At 48.6% G+C, this 24,189-nt stretch overlaps 8 protein-coding genes and 2 non-coding genes across 10 annotated transcripts; 4 read left to right on the top strand and 6 right to left on the bottom strand.

Annotated features, from left to right (window-relative positions):
- The first annotated feature begins 45 nt into the window (after nt 1-45).
- P174DRAFT_438622 (E1 ubiquitin-activating protein AOS1) lies at nt 46-2,046 on the top strand. Its single transcript, XM_024826582.1, has 4 exons — nt 46-490; nt 558-615; nt 680-851; nt 913-2,046. The coding sequence occupies exons 1-4, from the start codon at nt 448-450 to the stop codon at nt 1,834-1,836; spliced, it is 1,197 nt and encodes a 398-aa protein (XP_024685399.1). The 5' UTR covers nt 46-447; the 3' UTR covers nt 1,837-2,046.
- On the bottom strand, nt 1,974-4,207 carry P174DRAFT_384343 (Ytp1 family protein). The gene is made up of 5 exons (XM_024823205.1): nt 4,014-4,207; nt 3,853-3,930; nt 2,926-3,768; nt 2,722-2,851; nt 1,974-2,654 (listed from the first exon to the last, which is right to left on the bottom strand). The coding sequence occupies exons 1-5, from the start codon at nt 4,131-4,133 to the stop codon at nt 2,350-2,352; spliced, it is 1,476 nt and encodes a 491-aa protein (XP_024685398.1). The 5' UTR covers nt 4,134-4,207; the 3' UTR covers nt 1,974-2,349.
- Nucleotides 4,208-4,382: 175 nt separating this feature from the next.
- P174DRAFT_384340 (SWI5/SAE3 family protein) lies at nt 4,383-5,620 on the top strand. Its single transcript, XM_024823204.1, has 3 exons — nt 4,383-4,749; nt 4,826-4,899; nt 4,963-5,620. Exons 1-3 carry the CDS (start codon nt 4,639-4,641, stop codon nt 5,120-5,122), a joined length of 345 nt encoding a protein of 114 aa, XP_024685397.1. The 5' UTR covers nt 4,383-4,638; the 3' UTR covers nt 5,123-5,620.
- On the bottom strand, nt 5,440-10,220 carry mdr1 (ABC multidrug transporter Mdr1). The gene is made up of 3 exons (XM_024826581.1): nt 9,370-10,220; nt 5,983-9,287; nt 5,440-5,920 (listed from the first exon to the last, which is right to left on the bottom strand). The coding sequence occupies exons 1-3, from the start codon at nt 9,757-9,759 to the stop codon at nt 5,563-5,565; spliced, it is 4,053 nt and encodes a 1,350-aa protein (XP_024685396.1). The 5' UTR covers nt 9,760-10,220; the 3' UTR covers nt 5,440-5,562.
- A 2,350-nt stretch (nt 10,221-12,570) lies between these two features.
- Nucleotides 12,571-13,098, top strand: P174DRAFT_384336 (60S ribosomal protein eL39; the record flags this gene model as incomplete). The annotated part of the gene is made up of 2 exons (XM_024823203.1): nt 12,571-12,662; nt 12,996-13,098. The coding sequence occupies 2 exons, from the start codon at nt 12,571-12,573 to the stop codon at nt 13,096-13,098; spliced, it is 195 nt and encodes a 64-aa protein (XP_024685395.1).
- Nucleotides 13,099-14,137: 1,039 nt separating this feature from the next.
- Nucleotides 14,138-15,380, bottom strand: skpA (SCF ubiquitin ligase subunit skpA). Its single transcript, XM_024831621.1, has 7 exons — nt 15,367-15,380; nt 15,291-15,297; nt 15,112-15,198; nt 14,910-14,995; nt 14,671-14,838; nt 14,443-14,611; nt 14,138-14,383 (listed from the first exon to the last, which is right to left on the bottom strand). Exons 3-7 carry the CDS (start codon nt 15,158-15,160, stop codon nt 14,298-14,300), a joined length of 558 nt encoding a protein of 185 aa, XP_024685394.1. The 5' UTR covers nt 15,161-15,198; nt 15,291-15,297; nt 15,367-15,380; the 3' UTR covers nt 14,138-14,297.
- A 940-nt stretch (nt 15,381-16,320) lies between these two features.
- P174DRAFT_t29 lies at nt 16,321-16,392 on the bottom strand. Its single transcript has one exon. It is a non-coding gene; the product is annotated as a tRNA-Ala (tRNA).
- Nucleotides 16,393-16,503: 111 nt separating this feature from the next.
- Nucleotides 16,504-16,607, bottom strand: P174DRAFT_t28. Its single transcript has one exon. It is a non-coding gene; the product is annotated as a tRNA-Ala (tRNA).
- Nucleotides 16,608-17,240: 633 nt separating this feature from the next.
- Nucleotides 17,241-19,178, top strand: smp3 (glycosylphosphatidylinositol-alpha 1,2 mannosyltransferase smp3; the record flags this gene model as incomplete). The annotated part of the gene is made up of 4 exons (XM_024823202.1): nt 17,241-17,349; nt 17,532-17,914; nt 17,971-18,098; nt 18,152-19,178. The coding sequence occupies 4 exons, from the start codon at nt 17,241-17,243 to the stop codon at nt 19,176-19,178; spliced, it is 1,647 nt and encodes a 548-aa protein (XP_024685393.1).
- A 481-nt stretch (nt 19,179-19,659) lies between these two features.
- Nucleotides 19,660-21,903, bottom strand: P174DRAFT_438615 (putative UV excision repair protein (RadW)). The gene is made up of 7 exons (XM_024826580.1): nt 21,655-21,903; nt 21,529-21,576; nt 21,394-21,466; nt 21,174-21,253; nt 20,773-21,105; nt 20,251-20,709; nt 19,660-20,191 (listed from the first exon to the last, which is right to left on the bottom strand). The coding sequence occupies exons 1-7, from the start codon at nt 21,670-21,672 to the stop codon at nt 20,072-20,074; spliced, it is 1,131 nt and encodes a 376-aa protein (XP_024685392.1). The 5' UTR covers nt 21,673-21,903; the 3' UTR covers nt 19,660-20,071.
- Between the last annotated feature and the right edge of the window lie 2,286 nt (nt 21,904-24,189).

Below are 24,189 nucleotides of genomic sequence, written 5' to 3'. Positions count from 1 at the left end.
ATTCAACACTCCCTCTGAATGCCTTCATTGTCTTCTCTAGATTCACTAGCTTCTGAATAGTTCTGCCGGCTATCTGCATGTGAATGGCATTTGAGGCACTGGACGGTTCCCCATTGCTCTTCTACCCTCTCCCTGGTCCTCTCTCTTCCTGGTGACTGAGCAGCTAGCACTACTCCTCATCTACACCTCCGGACTTCATTTATCAAGGACAGAAGATCGGCGTCACTTTGGCTGAAACCAGTCATATTGCAGGCAACACATTGACTGTCTCTTGCGCAATCTATTACCTCAAGAACTGCTCTCTTCAGGACCGACTTATTGAGCGCTGAGCGCGATTCTCTTACTGTCACAACCATTCTCAACAAAGACACCGGATCAATTGGATTAGGAAAGCAGCTCAAGGAAACCATTCGCGTGCTGTAATCCTTCAAACACCCACCAGCCAGCATGGCATCGTCGCTAGAAAACGCAGCCCAATCGATCAGTGCTGGTAGGTGCACATTTCCAAACGACGGAGAGCCCGGGCCTATATGTGTCTGACATGCTATGATCACCAGATGAGATTGCTCTCTATGATCGTCAAATCCGTCTTTGGGGGGTCAAGGCCCAAGAGAAGTGAGTACTCTGAATTCCCAGCCGTGCGCGTTTGGGAACTGATTCTGAATGCCCTTTGTTTTAGGATTCGGTCCGCAAATATCCTTCTGATTACGTTCAAAGCATTGGCAAATGAAATCGCGAAGAATCTCGTTTTGGCAGGCATCGGTACTCTTACTATAGTCGATCATGAGACTGTTAAGGAAGAAGACCTTGGAGCTCAATTCTTCATATCCGAGGAGCATGTTGGTCAGAATGTATGTCGTCAATCGCGGGGAATTCCAAGTGAGGCAACATAAGAGCTAATCCTGAGGACAGCGCGCCCAAGCTGCGGCCCCGGCGATACATGCGATGAATCCTAGAGTTCAGCTTCGAATCGACACAGAAGATATCCAGACGAAGCAACCGGACTTTTTCGCGCAATTCGATGTTACCATCGCCACGGAGCTTGACTTTCCAACTTACTCCACAATCAACGCCGCATGCCGCATCTCCAACCGTCCATTCTATGCTGCCGGTTTGCATGGATTCTACGGCTTCGCATTCGCCGATCTAATTTCTCATGACTTCGTCATTGAACGTTCCAAATCGAATGTTTCGCCGTCAACCCAAGAGACGCCCACCAGAAGCATCATCAATATCACCACAAAGAAGGAAAATGACAAAATCATCGAGATGGTGACCAAGCGGGAAATCTACTCACCCCTCATCCTAGCAAACACATCACCTCTCCCTGAGGACTTGACCCGACTGCCGAGACGACGGAGACAGGTCACGCCACTTCTGACATGCCTTCGGGCATTGTGGGAGTTCCAGAAGCTTTCCGGAGGCAGATTGCCTACATTCTCCCGGCAAGATCTTGAACTGTTCACCAAGCTTGCTCGTGACCGTCACCAAGAACTGAAGCTTGACATCAGCACTTTGGACTCGGAATTTTTACGAAACTTTTTACAGAATCTCGGCAGCGAACTGAGCCCTGTGGCGGCGTTTGTGGGCGGTAGCCTCGCGCAGGACGTGATCAATGTGCTGAGCGCAAGAGAGCAGCCACTACAGAACCTCTTACTGTTCGACGGCGACAAGTCCGTCGCACCCATCTACCCTTTGCATCCTTTCTTCCCACCAGAGGTGGACAATGCTCTTTCTGCCATGCCTCCTGTTGCGAATGCAATTCCCATCAACGGCGAACCGATCGCCGCTCCTCTACCTACTAATCTACCTACAAGCCTACCTACAAATATCTAAAACCTCCCAATTGTCCCAGTTGCAAGTTGACCGGCGTGTCGGGAGATCGCACGCACTCTCGAGGCTGCACCTCTGGTCTTCCTCTTATGCCCACATGCCTCAATACTTTTATGACATGTACGATAGGTTCGAAAATGAATCTGGCCAAACCATCTTAATATAGACCGCGTCGTCTTTTTGATACAGGCTGACATAAATATTAGAAAAACATTGGTCTCCTCAATTATCCAATTAATGATTCTTGTAAAGTCATTCCATCCATCTGGTATATATACAAGCCAAAACAAATGGCCGATGAAGTCAGGAAGTATCGAAAAGGAGGGCACACAATCCAGCAACGCCATTCCCAACAAGCACCAAGAATCTCACAATCACGTCATAGTCATCAGAGTGAGATAGGTCGTTCTCTAGTTTGAAAAATATGAAGTAAGGGTCTTTTGGTAGTTTTAGAACGCAGATTGTCTCTTGCGAGCCCACACATAGATAAGTCATGAAAGAACAAGATTCCGCGAATCAGGTCGACGACGTCTCCTTTCCAACCAAAGGGGCGCTCTCTTCGTCTTCCGCTTTTCGGGGACCCATGACGTGGTTTCGGTTACCGGGCACGTCCTCATCTTCTTCGTCGGAGATAAGGCCCTGCAACTCGAACGCCTCGGCGTCATGGACCTGCTGAGTCTCGGACGCCGAGCGGGCGTGGCCGTTAATAAAGGTAGAGTCCTGAACCGGATCTGTGGTGCTTGAAGACCGAGAATGGGCAGAGAGCTTTGCGGAGTCGGGCCATGCATGGACAGCGTAAATATGTAGAAGGATATTGACGACTGCGTCGAGGTTAGAATCAGAACCAGCAGCCTAAGAGAGGACAAAGGAGAAAGACAGTCCACTTACAGAGGAAGAGAATGAAGGCAATGCTGTACAGGATCAGAATATAAGACACGTGGGTGATTCCAGCATCGTGGAGCAGCTGCATTTGCTCCTCCGTTGCGCCCATGAACAGAAAGCCAGATGCGTACAGGAGCTGTGAAAATCACTTATTAGCCCAAGTTACGTCCGAACACGTGGTTCAAGAAGACAGATGCAAGATGAACTTACGAAAGGAGGCAGATATTGGAAGCTGTTAGGGTCCGAGCCGTCGAGGCTCACGGTGTTTTTGTCCTTCAGCACAAAGGCAATTTCAATGATTCTGGTAAAACCAGCAGCCATCAATGTGTAGCCGAAAATGGAGTGAATCATGGTGCTGATCATCAAGGTCTGGGGATGAGCCGACATCGCATAACCGGTCAGCAGAATAACGATTGCGGGGATGAGATTCCGCTTGGGGCGGCCATTTCTCTTCCTGCTCATCCAAATACCTAAAAGACCGGCACACCACCAGACGATGCCCATAGTGGTATGCTGCAGATCATTGTGTACCCATGGTCCTCCCCAACGATGCTCTGTAAAGGTGTTGACGCATCCCCAGGCCGCGATGACCAAGGAGTCGAAGAACTCTTGACTGCGGCCGGTGCGGCGCAGCCAGTACTGACCAACAAGCAGCAGGATAGTAAGCATGATACCATAGGCAATGAACGCACTGCCCATGATGAAATGTGCCAGACATTGTCCAAGATGATCACCCTGGCAGAAGCCATTCGCCGCGATACCGCCGAAGAGCATCTGCGTCCAGCTCACAATCGGCATCGCCTTGCCGAGAACGCCGTGCAGCACCACGAAGAACCGACGGATCCGACCATGGATTCCTTTGGAGAGATGTAGCTTGAGATAAAGACCGATAACGACTTGCACCACAAGCATAAGCATCAACAGGTTCGCGAACGAGGCATGCACGTTCTTTCCGAACTGACGGCCCTTGTGAGCGTGGCCTAGGAAGTATGCAACGACTGCGATAACCGTGCCGATGATCTGAAGAGGGACATGCCACCGCGAGCGAACAATCTAAGGCAAAACAAGTCGTCAGTCCAAACGTCGGTGCAATCTTCTGCGACCGGCCATTATCGACGGCCAAGGCAATGAACTTACCCCAAGTACCATTCCCAGAGGGAAGATGATGCCAAAGGTAAATCCCATCAAGATCATATGAATCCATAATGTCGAGTCCTACACCGGACGGCAATGTTAGTCCGTTTGCTCTGACGCCTCGGGGCAGACTAGTAGCAAAGTGCGAATGACACGACACTTACAATAGGATCTTTGGAGACGGCGGAACCCTCAGGGACACTCTCGTGGCCGCCATGAGCCACGATGGAGGATGCCAGGAGAAGGGCAACAAGCACCCCTCGTAGGTCCAATATACCCATCATCTTCTTCACCAAACTCGAGAAGAGGTTGAGAGGGAGTTGAGGGAAGAAGGAAAAAAGAGAGCAGACAGTCGATGGACAAAGATGATGTACTCCGTCCTGGTGGAGCCCTCAAAGGTGCGGATACGACGGGGACATTACGAATGCCCGATTCGGGCTAGGGATTCGGAGTACTCGGATTGGTCGGAGATGGTTTATTACTTTAGTTCTATATGTTCAACAGCATTCGTGATAACCAGATGAATGAATTGTTGCTGCAAAAGTAGACTACCAGAATTTTAACAGTATATAATGGTGCTGTTATACTGTTTCAACTAGTGAGGATCTTGTTGTTCATTCTGTATAGCAAGGCCTCTACCGAACAAACAATGGCATCTCATCTCTGAAAACATCGACATCCGTCCAATAACTCTCCACCAGAATCACATTGCATCAACAGATATTCTTGTTTTGACTAACCACTCCCTGAAAAGCAACACTATCGTGAATTTCCTGCCTTGCTCTTCCTATGGCCTCTCCAGGGAAGAACAGCCCCCTGCAGCAAACCACCGAAAACAGCGATATATTAGACCTCACACATCCAACCTCTGAACAGCAGATCCAACGCGACAAGAAGATTGTATGCACTTTTAATAGCCGTTTTAGGAGCAGAACGAGTCCCAGCAGAAGCTGATAACAAACAGAAAGCACTACAGGCCTCCATCGCGGACCTCCACTCGCAAACCGCTCAGCTTGAAGCTCAAATCGCAGAGACCAAAGCGAAGTTGAAGTACATTCTCTTACTCGTGTTGATTATCTCTAAAACTGCGGCCTAATGCTGACATTTTCAAAGACATGATCCCTCAACTACGGTGAAACGCCATATTCGTCTGCTCCACGAGTACAATGAGATCAAGGACATCGGACAGGGTCTGATGGGTCTCATAGCTGACGCGCGTGGGATGCGACAGGTCGATGTGCAGAGGGAGTTTGGGGTGGGGGATCGAGATTGACAATGTCTCCTGATACTATAGATGGACATGATGTCTGGGATTCTGCTGGCAGATTTCCGACAGGCTGTTTTGTGATGCATCTTGTTCTTCGTTCCCCTTATGTGGATATGCCTCAAATTAAAGAACATGATAAGTTCGAAGTCGTGTTCAATTAGGAGAAGAGTGCGACGCAAGATTCTGTCCTATCGCCCACCCAAGTAGAAGTGATACCCAGTCAACTCCAATGATAGCTCTATAATAAGCGCTTTAAGTAACGAAGATGAGGATTAGGTACAATGACGAGGACAATCAAGCTGGAAGATTTTACAGGAGAATCATAGACACATAAGCGGGGTGGTATATCCACAGTATTTTCAGCACCAAGAACGACATGATTGAGCAGGGAGGAGGAAGATATTAAAAAAGATTTGTACGACATGAGAAGAAGGGGAAAGGGATGATTAATGAGTCTTTCCGAGACTCTGCAGATTGACCAGCTCGTAATACCGACCCTTGTTTCGAATCAACTCGTGGTGCGTTCCACTTTCGACGATCTTGCCTTGGTCGAACACGTAAATTATATCGGCCTTTTGAATGGTGCTCAGCCGATGGGCAACAGCAATCGTTGTCCGCCCGCGGGCAGCAGCATCCAGCGCAGCTTGTACGACTTTCTCTGATTCGGAGTCGAGAGCAGATGTGGCTTCGTCCAGAAGAAGGACCTTGGGGTCACGCAGGAGGGCACGAGCAATGGCGACACGCTGTTTTTGTCCACCAGACAACATGCCTCCCTTGCTGCCAACGACGGTGTCAAATCCCTCACTGTTGTACCATGTTAGCAGAACCGCCAGGCATGAAAGGAGTCGGCGAGACGGGAAACTTACGGAAGTGACATAACGAAATCATAGATGTTGGCATCTTTGCAGACCTTAATCAAAGTCTCCTCCGAAACGTCGTCCTTATCGACTCCGAGCAGGATATTTTCCTTGATGGTACCCTGATACAGAGTAGGTTCTTGGCTGACCAGGGCGAGGAAACTGCGGTATGAGTTGACATTGAGTTTGGTAATGTCCTTTCCGTCGACGAAGACCCCTCCAGCAAGTGTGTCATAAAATCGCTCGAGCAGAGCAATCGTAGTACTCTTACCGCACCCACTGGGTCCAACAAGGGCAATGTATTGTCCAGGCTTCACGCTCAGGTTCAGTCCTCGAAGAACAGGCTGCTCCGGCCGCGTTGGGTACCTAAAGTGGACGTCCCGGAATTCGATTTCGCCTTCCATGGACTCCAACTTCTCACCCTCATCCGACCAGATATCAATGGTCGGCTTGCTGTCGAAGAGTTTCTTGAATTGAGCGGCGGCATTCTTTGCCTTACCCATGTCTGGGGCAAAAGAGAAGACAGTTCCGGCTGATTGCGCACCAAAAAGAATCTCGGAAAAGCAGACGAAGAAGCGGAAGATGCTGTACTCATGATGGCCTAGAAGTGTACCACCATACCAGAAGCCCAAAGCAACGCAGAAGAACACCAATGCCTGCGACGAGGCATACAGCAGGGAGGATTTCAGCACTGAGATCAAACTCTTCCGTCCCTGATTTTGAAGCTGATCGTGATAAACGCCCCAGACATCTTGTTCGCGAGTCAGTGATGCTACAGTGCGGATCGCTGACGTGGCTTCGCAAGCATAGCTCGCAGACCCTTCGTAGGCAGACTTCGATCGTTGCTGGAATCGAGCAAGCATGTAGAATCTGAGGAAACCGCATGCCAGCAGGATTGGAACGACAGAAATGCAAACCAGAGCCAGCTTCCATCCGATGGCCAACGCAATGATCATCGCCGCTCCAAGCGTAGTGCTAGTCATGATGATTGTGCCGAGAGTCACTCCGCTAACGCCCGACAGATGCTTCGTCTCCGTTGATAGGAAGGACGTCAAGGCACCGGTGCTGTTCTCTTCCCTGTCGAAAAATGAGATGTCTTGACGAAGGATCGATCTAAACGCTTGACTTCTAGCTCGGCGGATGAGTCTCTCCGAACAAATAGCAAATGCTGAACCGTTGATAGCCAGGCTGATAAATTGAGCAATTCCAACCACAAAGAACATCAAGGACCAGAAGTTGGCATCATGCCTGAGTTTGTGAAACATTGATTCGGGTAACGAAAGCGTGCTGATTGCCTTGGCGTACAGAAAAGCCTGGGTAGGTTGACCACCACCGGCAAGGAACGCGAAAGCCAAGCCAATGAGCATGTAACCAAGCTCGGGGCGGTTAAATGCACCAATGAACTTGATGAGGGTCCAGAGTGAGTACTTCTTGAACTGCTCGGGGACTCTCTTGGATAGAACGGCACTCGAAACCGATTTTTGCGTTCCGGTTCGCTTCATCTCCAAACGCGCCTTCTCATCTTCAGCATCGAGAGAATTCGAGCTGCTAACCGCAGACTTGATGCGAGCAACCTCTTCTTGAGCAAAGTCATCAGCGTCAATGTCCGCGTCGGCTTCCAGAGCTTCTGCTTCCTTCTCCTCGTTGATACGCTGCGCCTCCACAAGTTTATAGTAGGTGCCTTTGCGATCGACCAGTTCGTCATGTGTTCCCTGTTCGGCAATCTTTCCGCCGACCATGGCAACAATGTTGTGGGCTGTTTTGATTGTTGACAAACGGTGAGCAATGACAATGGTGGTTCTACCTTCGGCAGCTTTATCAAGAGCGGCTTGGACGACGCCCTCAGACTTGGTATCCAAAGCCGACGTGGCTTCATCAAGCAACAGAATTTTGGGGTCACTGACAATGGCACGAGCAATGGCAATACGTTGCTTCTGACCTCCCGAGAGTAAGAAACCACGCTGACCAACATTTGTCTCATAACCTTCGGGCAGAGCCATGATAAAATCATGAGCGTTGGCCATTCTGGCCGCATTCTCGATGAGCTCTCTAATCTTTTCCTTCGACTCATGCTCAAATTTGGTGCCAATCAGGCCATGTTCGATGTTTCTAAAGATCGTGGTGCCGAAAAGGACAGGTTCCTGGCTGACAAGAGAGATCTGCTGTCGCAGCCAACGGAGGTTGAGGGTTTGGATGTCATGACCGTCCAGCAATACCTGGCCTCCTACAGGAAGGTAAAAGCGCTCCACCAAGCCGACAACAGTACTCTTTCCAGAGCCGGATGGACCCACCAATGCGGTAGTCTTTCCAGCGGGCATCAATAAAGAGACATCTTCCATGACAGTAACTTCGGGTCTTGAAGGGTAGATGTGTTTGACATTGCGGAATTCGATATTTCCTTCGAAATGGTCGAGTTTCTTTCCTTCGTCAGAATAGGGGTCCAGGGGCGATCTGCGGTCGATCGTGCTGTAAATCTTCGCGGCCGCAGCAACACCGTTCGTAAAGGCCTGACCATTGGGGGCAACGTTGCCCAAACTGAACGAACCGATCAGGATAGCCATCAAAACTGTCAGAACTTGGCCCACGTTGACTTCTTTGTCGACAAGGAAGCGAGACCCCATCCAGAAACCGAGACCATAGTTCGAAAACATGATACCGAACATAGCACCGACCATCATACCAAGGATGACTTGTTGTTTGATGCCCCATTTTTCAGCCTCAGCCAGGTGAACTTCATATTGCTTGGCGAGCTTATCTTGGGTGCCAAAAGCGGTAGCATTCCGAATGGAGCTGATGACTTCTTCCGCGACAGTTCCGCCAGCACCGTAACTTTCGAGAGATTTCTTGCTGTATTTCACAATGAACCGCGACCCACCTCCCATTACCATAACCAGGGCGACGATCGTTGAGGTACATATCAGAGCCAACTTCCAATACTTGACGTAGGCGACGATAAATGCGGTGACAAATGTGGCGAATGCGGTCAAGGTGAGACCAACTTTCTCGGAGATGGCGTCTTGGATCAGGTTGGTATCAGCAGTGATACGCGTGGTCACTTCACCGGCGCCCAACTTGTCGAAGTAAGCCATGTTCTGCCTCAAGATAGCCTCGAGATAGTTTTCACGAATCTTCTGCGTGAGATGTTCGCCAGTATAGATGAAGCCCACGGTGCTGACGTAGACCGTGACAAACTCCGCGATACCGAGATACACAAAGTAAAGAACATTCTTAGTCAGTTCGTGATAAAAATCATGATAGGGCATGGTACCCAGAGAGATGCCTTGGAACGCTGAGGCCAGTGAACCGAAAAGAATCTAGTAGATCAAACGTCAGCCACAAAAGCTCTTTGACCTAATGACTGACAGACAAGCACATTGCCAGGCAGGTCATACATACCGTGAACAAGGGAAGAGCGGCACCAGCAGCAATAGCACAGATTGCGCTCACGACCATGATCAGGATGTCCGTTCTCGAGGCATAGCGATACAAAATGAAGAAAGAGACTTTCACAGACGGTGACTCAAGCTGTCGCTTGAGTATCTCTTTCTCATGCTCCGGGAGATGGGCAAACAGAAAATCATCACTCAAGTCGACAGCTTTCTCGTGATGATCCTTTTTCTTGCCATCTGGAGGCGCCATGGTTGTGTCTGATAGCGAATGATGGTCGTGTGGCTTTTCATTTTCTGCACTGGAAGATGAAGTGGAACGTCCTTTCTCTAATGTCGCTACTTGCAAATCCTCGAGGGACTTGTCCCGAGAGGAGGCGCCGGTTTCAGGCGCAGACATGTTGCGGTTGAGGGTAGCCGAAACTGATTCTCTCAGATAAAGATGTCACAGATTGGGGAATCCTCGCGCAATCCAGAATCGCACTACTCCATAAGTTGGTTAACTGGCAGATAATCTGTCTTCCGGAACTCGACACTAAAATATTCAAGAGGTCGTCGAGTGAATCAAGAAGGAGGATTATAGGAGAGAAGAGTCTGAGATGCCGTCGTAAGGGCCGCGTCGTGCTCCCCCTCGTAGAAAGAACACTTCTATGTCGTATGGTCTAAATTCCACCCTGGCCAGTGAATGAAGTAATCTTGAAGACGAGAGAAAAATTGAAGGGTTTAGAAAGACACCATGAAACCTCCTTTTGAGAGCTTCACTCAAAAGAACATGATTTAGACAACATTTAAGCGTCAGCTCGTAGTATTAATAGTCCCCTTTCAACGGTCACCTAATAGTAAGGATAATATTAATTGTAGTAATATTACAATAAATAATAATAATACATTTTTGCTCCCAGACTCGCACTCTTAAGTACATCTTAGCCATGGATGGATGTTACGTAGAGACTAGAGAGACCCTTTACGTATCTTAGCGTCAACCACCGTATCTTCGTATCTTCGGAGGCCCGACATCCCGATACTTTTATGCACAAAAGTTTAAGTTAATAGAGACCACCATCTTTGTTCCTCGCATACGCCGCACTGTGTTGCCTAGAGAACGATACGTTAAGTTCATGAGTCATGATGCGTGACCGAAAAGCAATTCGAGAAGCATCTGTTTCTATCTACTCCGTACCGTTGATTATTATGCTGAATCAAGGCGAAAAATTGTAGGTCATCTTGATTATGAAGACTATCTACACTACATTACCTGTTTCGTACCCCGACTTCATCTATTTATACACATAGAAGCAATAGCTTAGCATGCCTAATAGTGCACTGCCTAACCAAGTTTGGGAAATTCAATGGATCTGCCGCTCGCTTCTCAAACGACGCCTTCGACTTCGAGGCTTCAACAGTTCAACCAGATGGACCCGCTTCTCCTTTTTGCAGTCAAGTAGGCGGGTACTGTTCCTGCTCCTGTCCCGCTTGTCACCTTAACAAGACTTGTCGCATGGAAGGCATCGAAATAATTTGAAAACCTCAGCTAGGGCCACAGGTTGTGACTCTTAACCAACCGGATGATAGTCGATCATCTGACTGTGACTTCATGTCCAACAACTCACCTGTGTAGAACTTTCTAGTACGGATAAAGAAACATAAACAACCTTTAATCTAGGAAATTTTTCGTCGGCGGAGATTTATTGCCTCCCCCACGTTGCGATGCTTGTTGTTCCAAGACTCCAAATTTCAATATCAAAAGCCCCTTCAGCAGGCAGGCCAATCAGAACACAGGTTTAGATGAGCCCCTGGACCTGGTATTAAGGTAATATGATAAGGTAGGTCTACTGGGTATGTTAGAGTGCGAAAATATCGTTCGCGTATTCCCGTATCCGTGCCTTAGGCCGGAGTGGGTGCAGCGCCGGGGTGGGTGCGAGCCTGAGGCACGGTTGGTCCACTATGAGTACGACGAGTTGCCTATATAGGTATAGGAGTGCTGAAGGCAGAAATCTTTATGGCTCCAATCTTAGTAAACGGAGGGCCTGAGTCTCCAGTAGCCTGTAGGTGGAACTGCCGAACAGTCTTCTCAGACGTCTGGGCATCATGGTAGGAGTACGTAGGTAGGTACTCCGTACGGAGTAGTACATACTCCAGTAGTATCAATTCCAAGATTGCGGGCTTGCAGCGGTCGGCAAGTATAATTCCCGAACCCCCGAGAACGTTGCCTGGGTTAAGCGATGTACTCGACCCCTCTACGGAGGCGGCATCGCATAGAGTAGCACTTGATTGGCGCATCTCGAAAAATGTGTCCTTAAGAGAAGTAAGCTACCTTAAGGTACTCCGTACATACGGAGTACGGAGTAAATAGGAGTATGTCGATTTCAACTTATGTTCGTCCTCTTTTTTTCAGGCCTTCTACAGTCTGTTGACGCAGACTTCGGGGTTCGATATATCCGTAGCATCTTGACGTTGCTCAGATCGGTGGGTCGTGATCGCCAATCACACTGTTTGAGTACTCCAAAGACAGAAGAGCATCAATTTGCAAGGCGTATAGAATACAGGGGACCTAAGATCAAATCTCGGCTTTTCCGTACTCCGTAGGTAGACCGCACAACATCCTCGTAATCCTGGAGCTCGAGTGTGCCCGACATCTACGATCTAGACTAAATGGTCATTTGTAGCCTCATATGGTCCATCGTCCGTTGGAAGTTCTGAGTGGCCTCAATAATACCAAGTGAGACCGAGCCATACGTGCTTGTTTGTCCGTGTCATCTGGTCGATTTGAAAGAGTCACGACTCATTGTAATTACTGCTCTGCTCTTCCTTTGCTTATGCCGGAGCGCCACGTATGAAGGGTAAGGCTTGTAGTCGTAAGCTCGTCCCGATCCCTGGAACTTCCTGGTCGGATGAGTCAAGTCAACTCATTAACTTATGCTGCCTAGATTGAGACTCGAGTGTGTCATGACTACATGCAAGCTTATGCAGAGGAATGTCGCTGCCTCGAGCCCTCACGCAGCCAGAACCTTGTACTGCGTGATCTTGACCTTCCGGGTGGAGTTTGTTCACAATCCAGAAATAGTTTAGGTTTCTACATTTCGAGTTAATCTTGGCTTTTTGATCGAGGAGAGCGGTTGTTGTAGAAGTCATGTTTAGATCTGCCGGATTTGAATATCGGAGCTCGACGACCCGAACAGAGACCCTCAGGGTATATGCACAATTCAAGGTCATGGATGGCCGTATTCGAAACTCCGTATCCAATAAAAACCAAAGAGTTGTCGTCGCATATCACCGCTATCAGATGTGGTCCCTGGTCGTGAAGTGAATTGATACGGAGCCGTATATATGCCTCAGGCATAAATCACATGACCCACCCGAAGCGAACCGCTAAACCCTGCCCACACAAAAAATAACCACTACGATCGGCCCTTTGAAGACGGTCGACAACCTCATTATCGCCAGTCCATACCCTCAGCTCGCCGTCGCGACAAGCCTTCAAGATGCCGGTTAGCAGTCCTCCCTACAATTCCGAGTCATTTCAAGATGCCAGGACTCTATTTGTCCTGCTCTCGCATCAATGAACCGAGATATTCGTCTTGTGATGTTGTGGTGACAGGGTGACAGTTGGCTAACCTTGATTTTTGTTGAATAGAGCCACAAGAGTTTCCGCACCAAGCAGAAGCTTGCCAAAGCTCAGAGACAGAACCGTCCTATTCCCCAGTGGATTCGTCTCAGGACCGGTAACACCATCAGGTAAATACTCTCTTTTTCCTCTACAATCCGGAGCCGTCGATCGTGTGCAATGGTGGTGGGAAACTCGCTTGAATCGGACCTCGATCACAACGACAACCTTGTCATTCTCTATCAACAATCGCCCCTGGGGAATCACACGAATGGATTTGGAACTTTGCGCGGGTTACATGGACACAAAAGGAAGAAATGAGCCAGCTGACGGGTACTTCTACTCCAGATACAACGCCAAGCGGAGACACTGGCGCAAGACCCGTCTCGGTATCTAAACTCGAGACGAATCCTTTTTCTTTTCCGACCGAGATGCCCGTCCCCAGTTGTTTCGTCCGATTGTGATACCGCAGATTTTGCTCGCGATGATTACTGTGCGTTCGGACCTCGCGCCGCTCTTACAATGTTTTTACCTCTCGGTTTCTGTTCGGAACAAAAGCAATCTGAATGAGTGACAAGTCGGTTCATCTTGGAACACACGTGCTTTTCCTTTTAGTCTAGCCCGGCCAGTCCGATGCGAATGGTGCAACTCTGCCCTCTGGATTTTAAGGCGAAATGCGAACTGTTGCAAGGTGCAGGTCGAACAGACTCCATAAATGCGAGCGATGTCGGGCTCTGGACATCTGCAAATATGTACACGAGCTAAACAAGAATAAAAGAAAAGTCATGATGGGTAATGATCGTTGAACGAGGCATGTGCATGGGCGATATCACTCAATTAAGGAATGACCACTTGTTACTACGTAGACGCGAGGAAACGAAAAGAAATGGATGAGACGTGCTCCTGTAACCGCATCCACATTAATACTTTGTTGATGACTACTTCCGGAGTTTTGTCAACGCTTATGTATACAACGCACCCTTGGCAATTTGCCGGAGGGATGTCGGGCCTGTAGATCTACTCTTTACCGCAAGTGGCAATCCTACTTGACCTCTGCATCCATCAACAGAATATGCAGGGACCGAAGAAAGACTCACATCCCAGGTCATGGTTGACCATCAAATTTTTGAGCAACTTGAAATATGAATAGCTAGCGAGCCAACAGAATCGTTGACTGGTATAAGAGCAGAAGCCTCGCCCATTTATTCGAAAGAAGCGGAAACGAACCCGGGCTGACAAGCCCCGAAGATAACAGCCAGTGAAGAAGCAAACAACCGCTAGAAAGTTATGAAGCCGAACGCCGTAGACTGAATTTATCTTTAGACCGATAAAACTCATTGCGTGACGAGGTGGCTGCCCCTCGACAGCCAGAGAGAGAGTCCGAGATTTTGTGACGTTAAAACAGGTTCGCATTTAGCGACTAAGATCAGCCTTGTTAGCAATGGGTCCATTCAATGCAAGTAGAGATGTGAAGCTTACTCCTCGGCCCACTCGTTCTCACGGCGGATTTGATCCTCCTCCTCGGGAGTGAAATCGTTCTGAATGTTGAAGGTCTTACGAATCTCTTCGGGGACTTGCCCTTGATCATGTTCGCAACAGTCTTGCAGCCGACATCCAAGAGAGCTTTGATATCGAGGTAGTTGGCAGCCTATAAGGTTCGCATCTTAGTCAATTTTCCCGGGAAGGGTAGAGTAATCTGGTACATACCAAGATGATTTCAAACAACATCTCCTGGTCGACCTGCATGAACTTCTGGTCCCACTCATCAATATCGGTAGTCTTGCGGCGAGAGTCATCGTCATCACCGGTGCTGGGAGGGTCGTTCTTGTGATGAGTGCACCATTCAATAACCTTCTTCAGCACCACCTCGTTGACCTGCGAAAAAGGATAGAGTTAGAATGGAAAGAGCCAATCACTAAGGGGAAAGGCGTGCAAATCAAACTCACATTTGGAATAGGAATGGCCTCGTCCGATTCGCCCAAATCCTCCAGCATGTTCTTGATAAGAATCGACCGTTCGGCAACATCGCGGTCTACAGAGAGGCAGACATGATCAGTATGGTATCGGAAGTGAGATAAAAGTAAAGACAGAGTGCATTCATCTTCCGAGAACCGGATATGAAGGGCATAGAAGGATGAGACAACTTACCGACCGTGATGTCAACGCCATCGGAGCTTGTGAGAGTAACGGTGGTCATTTTGACAATCTTTGTAGTATCAAGATTGTGATCTGATTCTGCAACAGGCGTTAATAACAGTTTCGAATGAAAGTCTGGAAGTTCTCGCTCAGCAGACGTTGAGAGGGGCGCAAAGGCGGGGGATCCTGACAATGATTCTGGGTTGGAGTCAGTGGAAAGCTGGAGGTATTTTGAGCAGCTGTAGGATTTCAGGTAACAAGACGAACCTGGTGTTGTTGAATGTTGATAGGACTTCCCGTATGTAGCACTATGTAGCAGGGAAGAAAGGAGATTAAATACAGAAGCTGGAGTCAACAAGTGAGAAGAGGTTGGTTCTTGCGGCGGCTCTTCGTATTAGTGAATCTTTCGCTGGGGGAAGGGCCGCGAGCAGTGACTAAACCTACTTCGCCCCCACTAGATAACTACTAGGTACCCTTGATTGAAGCATGGGTTGGCAGCCTAATGTCTTTGTGTCGGTATTATTCTACAAAAGTCTGCCTAGTCGATACCCTAGTACTTGTCAAGATGATGTCTGTGATATCCATGCCCAGAGACAGAATGACCGTGGTCCTCTTGTAGTCATTCAAAGTTTCAACAACAAATGCTCATAGATCATGATACTCGAAACAGCAAGTACAAATAGCAAGAACAAGAAGAGACTGGTCACGTTTAAAGACGACAGTCCTCGGCTAGGACTCTCCATGGGCTCAGTTATCATTCATCTCCAATGAAAAGAAGTGAAGTCTTTGTGGGTTAGGATTCAAAGAGACTTGAGTTCTTGAACTTGACCACGATACTCAGAACGTGAAAGAACACATAACCCCACGTTTTGATGGGCTTCGCCTACAAGAAAGAAAGCAGCGGGAAATTCCTTCATGGGTTCCAGTTGCAAAGTGCTATCTCCACTGCCAGGCCTTACTGACTTCTTGATCAATCGTCAAGTAGCGATTGCAGCCAAGTATTATGGCGAGTGAGCTCAGATATTTCGCATCCAGAAAAACGCTTGAGGTCTGAGGGTGTATTATGCTTCCAGCTACACCTGATCCGTTAGCTGCAGATTTGCTGTCTCAAGAAAGAAAACAGAAAAATGCAGCAACTACGTCGAATCTACTGCAACTAAGACAAAGGATAAATCTTTGAACAGCATGGCGTTGTCAGGTCAAATGACAAAGCCAAAAATCTGGACTCGCGGGGAATCGAACCCCGGACCACCTGCTTGCAAGGCAGGTATTATACCACTAAACCACAAGCCCAATTTGATGTCATGTGACTTGTGTTTGACTACCAGGGATAAACAATTTAGATGGTACAAAGCATGAAAAATATAAAATAAAGTAAGACGAAGACAAAAAGTGGGCAAAAAATGGACTCACGGGGGATTGAACCCCGGACCTCTCGCATATCTAGTCCGAAGACCTGCACCTTTATCAATGCAAAGCGAGCGCTACTACCACTGAGCTACAAGCCCATTTGTGTTTAAATTATTTTATTTTTATCTTAAATGAATCAAAACTGCAAGTCTAACAATTTTCATAACTTCGTGGTGTTACCCCAAATTATGGAATATCACTCTAGTTCTCCTGATCTCGGTCCAAGTTGACCGATATTAGAAGATATTCGGAAGACCAAATGGCATAAGCAAATAGAATTAATGAGCCCTTTGTCTAGTACTCTACTCCGTGTCAGTATCCTGGCAATATGTACGGAGTACCTGTAGGGGGATAGTCACAAGCTTTCTTTCCAGGACCAATGATATCATCACCCGACCAGACGCGTCTCCGTGCTCTTATTGACTGGGAAAAAGAAAAACATCAGAGAGTGGTGGTACCACGTAGACTAAGCTCTATTATTGGTTTACCTGTCCTCTGATCTGACAGATTTTATTGCGACTGTCTGATCAGCAACCCAACCTATCCCCTTTATCAGTATTCTCAGTATTTGTCCTCTTTCCGTCTTCAGATACGAGGCCTTATCGGATGCTCCGGATCGCTTTTTTTCTGTCCTCAACCTCCTGATGCAGCAGCATGTAACTGTTATTTCGGTCGGATCATCCTTATATTTTCTTCATCCCGGCGTACCGTGCGTTTTTGACATCTGAGTCATGTGGAGACGCACATACTTGCTGCTATTATTCGTTCGAGTCTACTTTGCGCTCTCGCCAAGTTATCTCCATCCAGATGAGAACTTCCAAGGCCCCGAGGTCTTCGCGGGTATGTCGTTCTCCCAAATTCCTCAAGTTGTATAAATACGGCGCTGCGGTCACTACAACAGCGCGATCGCGATGCTGGTCTGCTCTGTCCGCCGTTGCGAGCTTTAACGGTCTCGCCATCGCGCAACCCGTTCCCTCTTGAGAGTCGGCGCTTCGCAATCAGCAAACTGACGGGATGCTTAGGTCGCACACTCTCGTACCCGGCCAAATTACCGTGGGAGTTCACCTCCGAGAATCCTATTCGCAGCGTCTTTCCGCTATGGCCGGTTTACAGCTTGCCGATGGGCCTTCTGAAATGGTTTTACGGGGAGTTGGAGATGGGGAATCCCTCTCCGGAGGTGGCTTACTATTTTTTGAGAGCGGTCATGTTCCTCTTAAGTTTCGTTTTGGAGGACTGGGCCATCTACGAGCTGGTCCCTCTTCCGCGACATCGCCGGGCCGCTGTGGTGCTGGTTGCATCCTCGTATGTCACCTGGACATATCAGACGCACACCTTCTCCAACTCGCTTGAGACTTTATTGGTCACCTGGGGTCTGGTGCTGATTCGTCGCATCATTGGACAAAAGGTTTGAAACATGGAAGAAGATTATCATGAACCTCCTGAGCTAATGGCTGCATATAGCGACGCTCATCCGTCTTTTCTTGTGTCGTGCTCGCATTGATCGCTGTCGCTGGTGTTTTCAATCGGATCACCTTTCCAGCCTTTCTTTTGATTCCAGGGCTTCAATTACTGCCACATTTCTGGCGCAGGTAAGTCTCATCATCCGAGATGGCAGGCTATCCGATCAACTAATGCCGAGGAGCAGGCCGACCTCATTGTTTGTCTTCGTCCTCTGTGGCCTATTCTTCTCTTGCATTGCTATAATCGTCGATACTAGGTTTTATCGCCCGTCTGCATCAGTACTCGACGCCCTCCGCTCGCCTATAATCACACCTCTCAATAATTTACTCTACAATACGAAAACTTCGAATCTGGCTCTTCATGGACTCCATCCAAAATACCAACATTTTCTAGTCAACTTGCCGCAGCTTCTCGGACCCGCATTTTTGGCAATGGTCCTGTCCTTATGGAACCGTCCAGCAATTCCTTCTTGGCTGAAGACAACGCAGGCTGTTTCCGCTCTGTCAGGTACCGCAATACTCTCGATCTTCCCGCATCAAGAACCCCGTTTCCTCATTCCCTGTGTGCCACTCCTCCTTAGCTGCTTTCGCCTGCGCAAATCACGTCTCTTCCTTGTAGCCTGGGTCATTTTCAATGCTGCTTTGGGCTTCTTGATGGGCGTCTACCACCAGGGTGGCGTGGTACCCGTGCAGCTGGCCATCCCCACCATAATTTCGGCAAACACTGTGAAGTCGAATGGCTCGTTGGAAAATCAGCCCAGGGTATCCGCGACAGTATTATGGTGGAAAACATACTCTCCCCCATCGTGGCTATTGGGAAACAATACCAGCTTCCCGTTAGATATAGATACCCGCGATATGATGGGCATTCCTGGAGCAGAGATGGCCCAGGAGCTCGAAAAGTGGGTGCCTCCATGTGGCTCCCATAGTGGGACTCACGCGGACGATGCGAGGGCCGGATCTGGGAAAGCTGATCAAACGAATTTCGTGTTCGTCGTCGCTCCAAGATCTGCTACATACCTCGACCGATACACAACAGCGCCAGTAGGCTCATCCGGTCTGGAATTACAGGAGCTCTATTCCTACCCAAAACACATTAACCTGGATGATCTCGATGTCGGTACCGACGGGCTGCTCGCGACGTTAAAACGTGTCTTTGGCAGACGTGGACTGAACGTCTGGTTAGCACGAAGGTCGGGCTGCGATTGACCCCTCACCCGCTACCTTATTTCCCTTTTTGATTCCCATTCCTCTTCGTCCTTGGCTCAGTTGAACAGCTGAACGTCCATAAAACACGCATGATATGTGCTCTTGCGGCCTGTTCCATTCCCCTTCTACAGCGAGTCAGTCGACACGCATTCTACTCGTCATCCCTTCCTTCAGGGATGAGACTTTTCGGATACCCCTTTCCCAGCGTCAAATATACCCGTACAAAATATGTCCCTCGTATTTCGTTTATACCCCTCATCGCAATATAGTATAATCATAATTCATGACTAGTCAAATGAACGGGACGACAGATCAAAACGGTCAAAGCAAAAAGAGCCACTACTTGTTTCTTGGCATGTCACAATTGATAACCCCAGCTTGCGTCAGATCTTCAACAGCTCGTCGCAAGATCTACAGTCAAATGTACTTGGTGACCACTCTATCTGCAAAGGACGTCTTTTGCTTACGTCTTCATCCCTATGTTTATGTGGAATCGGGCGATTTGATCCGGTTGCTAAACCTCGTCATGCCGGCGGAATAAAGGCGAGAGAAGAAATAGAATACATGTCAAGATGACCCAGTGCGTCTCATTGATAGGTACATGACCCACGCGTCACGTAAGAAGAAGGTAGATATCATACGTTGAAGCATCGAGTTCCCAATTTCATTCACTAGGGCAGCTGTTTCGACATAGAAAGGACACACGCAAGTGAAATGACAGGGAAATGATAAAAGAAAGCTTGCACGAATCCCGGTTTAAACAAAATCGGTTTCGTACAAGAGTCAGAAGACGTTCATGCTAAAATTCGTTAGGAGAGGAGAATCAACTCGAGTAGATTGACAGGCAACCGGTAGACGAGGAGCCTCAAACAAAAGCACAGGAAAGCAGTTCATCACATGTCGTCAGGATCATCAGGGTTCTCAAAGAGGTAATTGGCTGCGAGCTCTTCGTTCTTATCACAGGCAAAGTAGGCCTGGATGACCAGGTCGCGAGAGAAACCAAGTCGGCAGAGCTGGCAACCAGTTAGCTAGAACTATAATAGTAGCAGTATCAGTATGAAGAGGTACGTACGCGTTCAATGGCGTCTCTCTCCTCCTCTGTAACGCTGATTGCGTGGGTACCTGGAGGCAGCGCGCCATCATCCTCTTCACTCAAGAGTTGGAGAAACTGCTCCTCATTCTGACCGATGAGCTGTGCAATCTGAGGGTTACCAGCGGCGACTTGCTGAAGGATGGGTTCCAGCATTTGTGGCTGTTGCTGGACCAACTGGCGGAGCTGCTGAAAGTGAGGGTTATTCCGCAGGAAGTCGAGGTTGGGCAGTCCTTCCCCAGCTCCGGCAGCACCAGCACGAGCTCCACGACCAGTGCCCTCTCCAGTGCCGGCCTGAGCAGCGGCTTCAAACAAATTCACTGGCTCATCACCACCGGTCGACGAGGGAGCACTCTCTCCGGAAGGAGCGGACGGGGCAGGGGGTGCGGCGGCTGCGGCAGCCTGTTGCTGCTGCTCCTGTTGGATGTTGTCGGGGATCCCCTATATAGGGAATTAGCATTAGTCATGCGAAGCGCATGTGGAGTACAGCAGGTGACAGCTCACATTCAATAGATACTCAATAGCACGATCGGGGTTGAAGAAAGCCGCTCTCATGGCACGGTTGATATCGCTTCTGGGGAAGCCCATGCTCTCCATTTGACTGATGACAGCCTCACTCTGGGAGCCACTCAGCAATGCGGACGGGTCATTGAACGCAGCAGAGGCATCAGCGGGTGCCTGAGCCGGAGCGGCGGGTGAGGGGGTCGTAGGTACAGCCGGAGCAGATGGGGCAGCAGACGGGGCAGGAGCAGATGGGGCAGCAGGCGTGGAGGCAGCAGCTCTCGAAGGTGTCGAAGGGGCCTGTGAAGGTGTAGCGGCAGACGAGGGAGCCTTGGGCTACAGAAGATGGTACGGTCAGGTACACTGCTCAGACGTCGTTTCAATAGCAAGACCAGTGTCATTACCTTCGATACCATGCATACTATGAAGCCCTTCTCCTCAATGTTGTATGTCTCGATGGTCTTGTCATCTTGGAGGATTTTCCCTGGGAGTTATCCAGCGAAATCAGCTAAGAAAAAGCAGGAGGAAAGGAGACAAAAAAAAAATAAAAATAAATTGAACTGTGCCATTCCAGCAGACACTTGAGAAATGATAAAATCCCAGGGTGATCATTGTCAGACTAACCGGAGTAGATGAGCTTGAGCTGAGGTACCTCCCATCCTTTTTCCTTGGAGATTTTTTCCTTCACTTGTGCAACCTAGGAAAGATTCCGGTCAGCCCCGCACTGGCAGAACACTCTGCGCAGGGACAAAAGCTCACCGTCTCCGAGGGCTCTGCATCAATTACGAATTTCTGCTGTTTGAGATCCTATTGGTAAGAGACCGCGGTTAGTATTTGATGGCCCAGATATATCAAGAGGCAGGAGTTGGTTGATGGCGAAGGTACCTTGAATGTGAGCTTCATCTTGCGCCACCGAAGGAGAGGAGATGGCTACGAGAGGTGGGGAGGAGTTTAAAGTAGCTGGAAACAGAGGGGTACGGGGTCGTAGAATATCAGGTATCCGTAGCAGGAGCTGTAAGGTAGTTGAGTGGAATGTTGAGATAGCTAACCCAACAAGATCAGAGGGCGTAAAAGAGAAAAGAAGCAGGGTTCGTGAAGTGGGAGAGATTGATGACCATAATCATGACGCCCAAGAAGAATGGAAAGGGAAGTGGTGGGAGAGCTGGGGCGGTCACGGCTTCATGCGCCACCTTCAGTTGCTGTTCAGCCACCGTCTGTGTCAGTGCTTCAGCCACAATAATTAGTCATTGCCGTGTCCTGTCTTGGCGGCCCAGATCCATGAACACATGCTCCCAAGGCCATACAGTAGTATACTATTTTCTACCTTCTACCTGGTGGATGTCTTTTCCTCGGTAAAAGTCAGTTAGATCCCTGGCAATCAGACAGCGAGGTTACAGAGAGATATCCGCTGATTTCTGAATCTGCGGGTTGTTCTATCAGGATATGGTTTACTCCAATGCAATAATGCTCTCTACATCGATATATATACATCGGAAGTGAGTGGTTGTGGCATAGGTAGTCATGTTGTATATGTTCTCATGGGTTCAACTACTACATACTTAAACCTACAATCAAAGCTCGTGCGACGTATACATGCTCAATTGACTACTTCTGTCATGTAGTAACTGGCAGAGATATCGGATGTCTTGGGATCAGATCGGAGCAGGAGCAAGCAGATGCAGTACATGTGTAACGAAAGCAAAAGATATAGTTGCAGCACGGCTTGCTGAGCCCAAGAGGATCTAGACTAACGGACGAGAGCTGCAAAGAGAGCTGCAAGCAGAAGGAATTTAATAATAGAAAAGACTAGCAGACCGCCCTGAAGGATATCTTGCGAACATACGGAGTACTCCGTAACCAATGCGGCAATGCCTATCCAGCTCTTAGGTACGTTACACTGCCATTGCAAATAAGGCCATTCTTCCACCGAAACTAACGAACTACTCTGTAGATGTATAAAGCTTCTTAGAATCCCCAATAGATCTAACCTGTGGGCAGCAGGTTATGCGAAGAAGCAAAGCGCTGGTTGGATGTATCTCATAGATCTATCACATAGTTCAGCGCTGCAAACAGGAGCCCACAAGCCAGAGACCGAGGAGGCTGTGATCCTATCTTCTGGGACTAGCTAAAAAATAGTACGAAGCCACTCTTATATTTACGCCGATCAGGAGCGTGATCCGACATTCTATCTAACAAATCTCTACTCTATGTATCTTGTTCTCCGCAAACGACCCATAGACTGGGGCTAGTTAACACTGTAGAATAGTAGTTGTTGATTCCGATAGGTACCAAGTATTTGACAACTGAACACTCCACAAGATATCAGGCGAAGACTGCGAGACATCACATTCTGACCGGGTGTATTGTTCCCAGTGGCATCTGCGTACTCCATCTTGATGCCAAATGACCAACTCGGCGATTCCACATTGTAGATAGGGCCGTCCCAGGATCCTGGAGATCATCACCAGCCGCTCCGTCTAGCGTGTTGACGAACCTTGACAAATAATTTTCTGGATCAGTTCCATGCGCGAAACAGACTTCGCTTTCCAGACGTCCCAGAGCTAATCCTAATTGGCCGAGGACTGCCTTTAGAGCCAGCTCAGGAGATCTGAATTCGTGGACATTTGATAGTCGATTTCTCAGGACCGGTGGTCCCTGCCTGTCTAAACATCTCATGAACACACGCAGAGGACAAGTCATGCTCACTATACGTATAACCGCTAGCGTTCTCAAAAGAAAAAAAATTGAAAGGATTCGGTCGAAGCTATGCAAAGGGAAAACCTGTTGTGTGAGCTGGATTGATCTGCTGGAGAAACAACTCAACCGCGCATAGACGGGTGGGACTCTGAATAACTTTTCTTTTTTCCCACCCACAATGGACATTCCATTTCTGATCCAGTAACACTATCCATCTTGCATCGTCCATCGCTATCCAGTGACAAATCAGGAGAGCTATTGGACAGCTTCAAGCCCACAGATGCCCGGATGAGACTGGCTAAAGATCCTGTCACCCCTGCCCATAATTTCGGGACAAGCCATCGAAGCCCTGATGCCATCCATCCCAAATCCCAAGGTTCGGGGACTCCTCCCCGGTTGGTGAGCCATTCCTCTCCCGGTAGATAGATAATTTAGGATCTATGGTGTCTCGCCCACCGGGATGATGCACCCGTCCCTTCCCTCATGTCAACATGGTTCTGAGCTCACCCCTATGCTTGTTACACCACACGGCCCCTCATATTGTTTCTCCTCATCCCATTGTTGTTGTTATTGTAATCTGCTTTACTGTTGACTTTTTATTCCTAGCATGCAGCATTCATAATTCCCATAATCTCTCTGCTTCTTCTTACGCTGTTGACACGATTGATGATATGACCCATTTTGTCACTATTTGTTCATAATATCGCGAGAGAACTTGGTTAC

Source organism: Aspergillus novofumigatus, assembly GCF_002847465.1.
Source record: "Aspergillus novofumigatus IBT 16806 chromosome Unknown P174scaffold_2, whole genome shotgun sequence".
In the NCBI taxonomy this organism is placed as follows: Eukaryota; Fungi; Ascomycota; class Eurotiomycetes; order Eurotiales; family Aspergillaceae; genus Aspergillus; species Aspergillus novofumigatus.
This window is presented reverse-complemented; position numbering and strand designations above follow the sequence as displayed.

Excerpts from the sequence above, each read along its gene's own strand:
- P174DRAFT_438622 (XM_024826582.1), top strand. The coding sequence starts at position 448 with ATGGCATCGTCGCTAGAAAACGCAGCCCAATCGATCAGTGCTG. Across the intron at positions 491-557 it reads AGCCCAATCGATCAGTGCTG|ATGAGATTGCTCTCTATGAT; the intron begins GTAGGTGCACAT and ends TATGATCACCAG. Across the intron at positions 616-679 it reads GGGGTCAAGGCCCAAGAGAA|GATTCGGTCCGCAAATATCC; the intron begins GTGAGTACTCTG and ends CCTTTGTTTTAG.
- P174DRAFT_384343 (XM_024823205.1), bottom strand. The coding sequence starts at position 4,133 with ATGATGGGTATATTGGACCTACGAGGGGTGCTTGTTGCCCTTCTCCTG. Across the intron at positions 3,931-4,013 it reads CCGTCTCCAAAGATCCTATT|GACTCGACATTATGGATTCA; the intron begins GTAAGTGTCGTG and ends CGTCCGGTGTAG. Across the intron at positions 2,852-2,925 it reads TCCAATATCTGCCTCCTTTC|CTCCTGTACGCATCTGGCTT; the intron begins GTAAGTTCATCT and ends TGATTTTCACAG.
- P174DRAFT_384340 (XM_024823204.1), top strand. The coding sequence starts at position 4,639 with ATGGCCTCTCCAGGGAAGAACAGCCCCCTGCAGCAAACCACCGAAAAC. Across the intron at positions 4,750-4,825 it reads TCCAACGCGACAAGAAGATT|GCCTCCATCGCGGACCTCCA; the intron begins GTATGCACTTTT and ends AAAGCACTACAG. Across the intron at positions 4,900-4,962 it reads GAGACCAAAGCGAAGTTGAA|ACATGATCCCTCAACTACGG; the intron begins GTACATTCTCTT and ends ACATTTTCAAAG.
- mdr1 (XM_024826581.1), bottom strand. The coding sequence starts at position 9,759 with ATGTCTGCGCCTGAAACCGGCGCCTCCTCTCGGGACAAGTCCCTCGAG. Across the intron at positions 9,288-9,369 it reads CCGCTCTTCCCTTGTTCACG|ATTCTTTTCGGTTCACTGGC; the intron begins GTATGTATGACC and ends TTGATCTACTAG. Across the intron at positions 5,921-5,982 it reads GATTTCGTTATGTCACTTCC|TGAGGGATTTGACACCGTCG; the intron begins GTAAGTTTCCCG and ends ATGGTACAACAG.
- skpA (XM_024831621.1), bottom strand. The coding sequence starts at position 15,160 with ATGACCACCGTTACTCTCACAAGCTCCGATGGCGTTGACATCACGGTC. Across the intron at positions 14,996-15,111 it reads TGGCGTTGACATCACGGTCG|ACCGCGATGTTGCCGAACGG; the intron begins GTAAGTTGTCTC and ends GCCTCTCTGTAG. Across the intron at positions 14,612-14,670 it reads TGTTGTTTGAAATCATCTTG|GCTGCCAACTACCTCGATAT; the intron begins GTATGTACCAGA and ends CGAACCTTATAG.
- P174DRAFT_438615 (XM_024826580.1), bottom strand. Across the intron at positions 21,467-21,528 it reads ATGCAGAGCCCTCGGAGACG|GTTGCACAAGTGAAGGAAAA; the intron begins GTGAGCTTTTGT and ends AATCTTTCCTAG. Across the intron at positions 21,106-21,173 it reads TAGTATGCATGGTATCGAAG|CCCAAGGCTCCCTCGTCTGC; the intron begins GTAATGACACTG and ends CATCTTCTGTAG.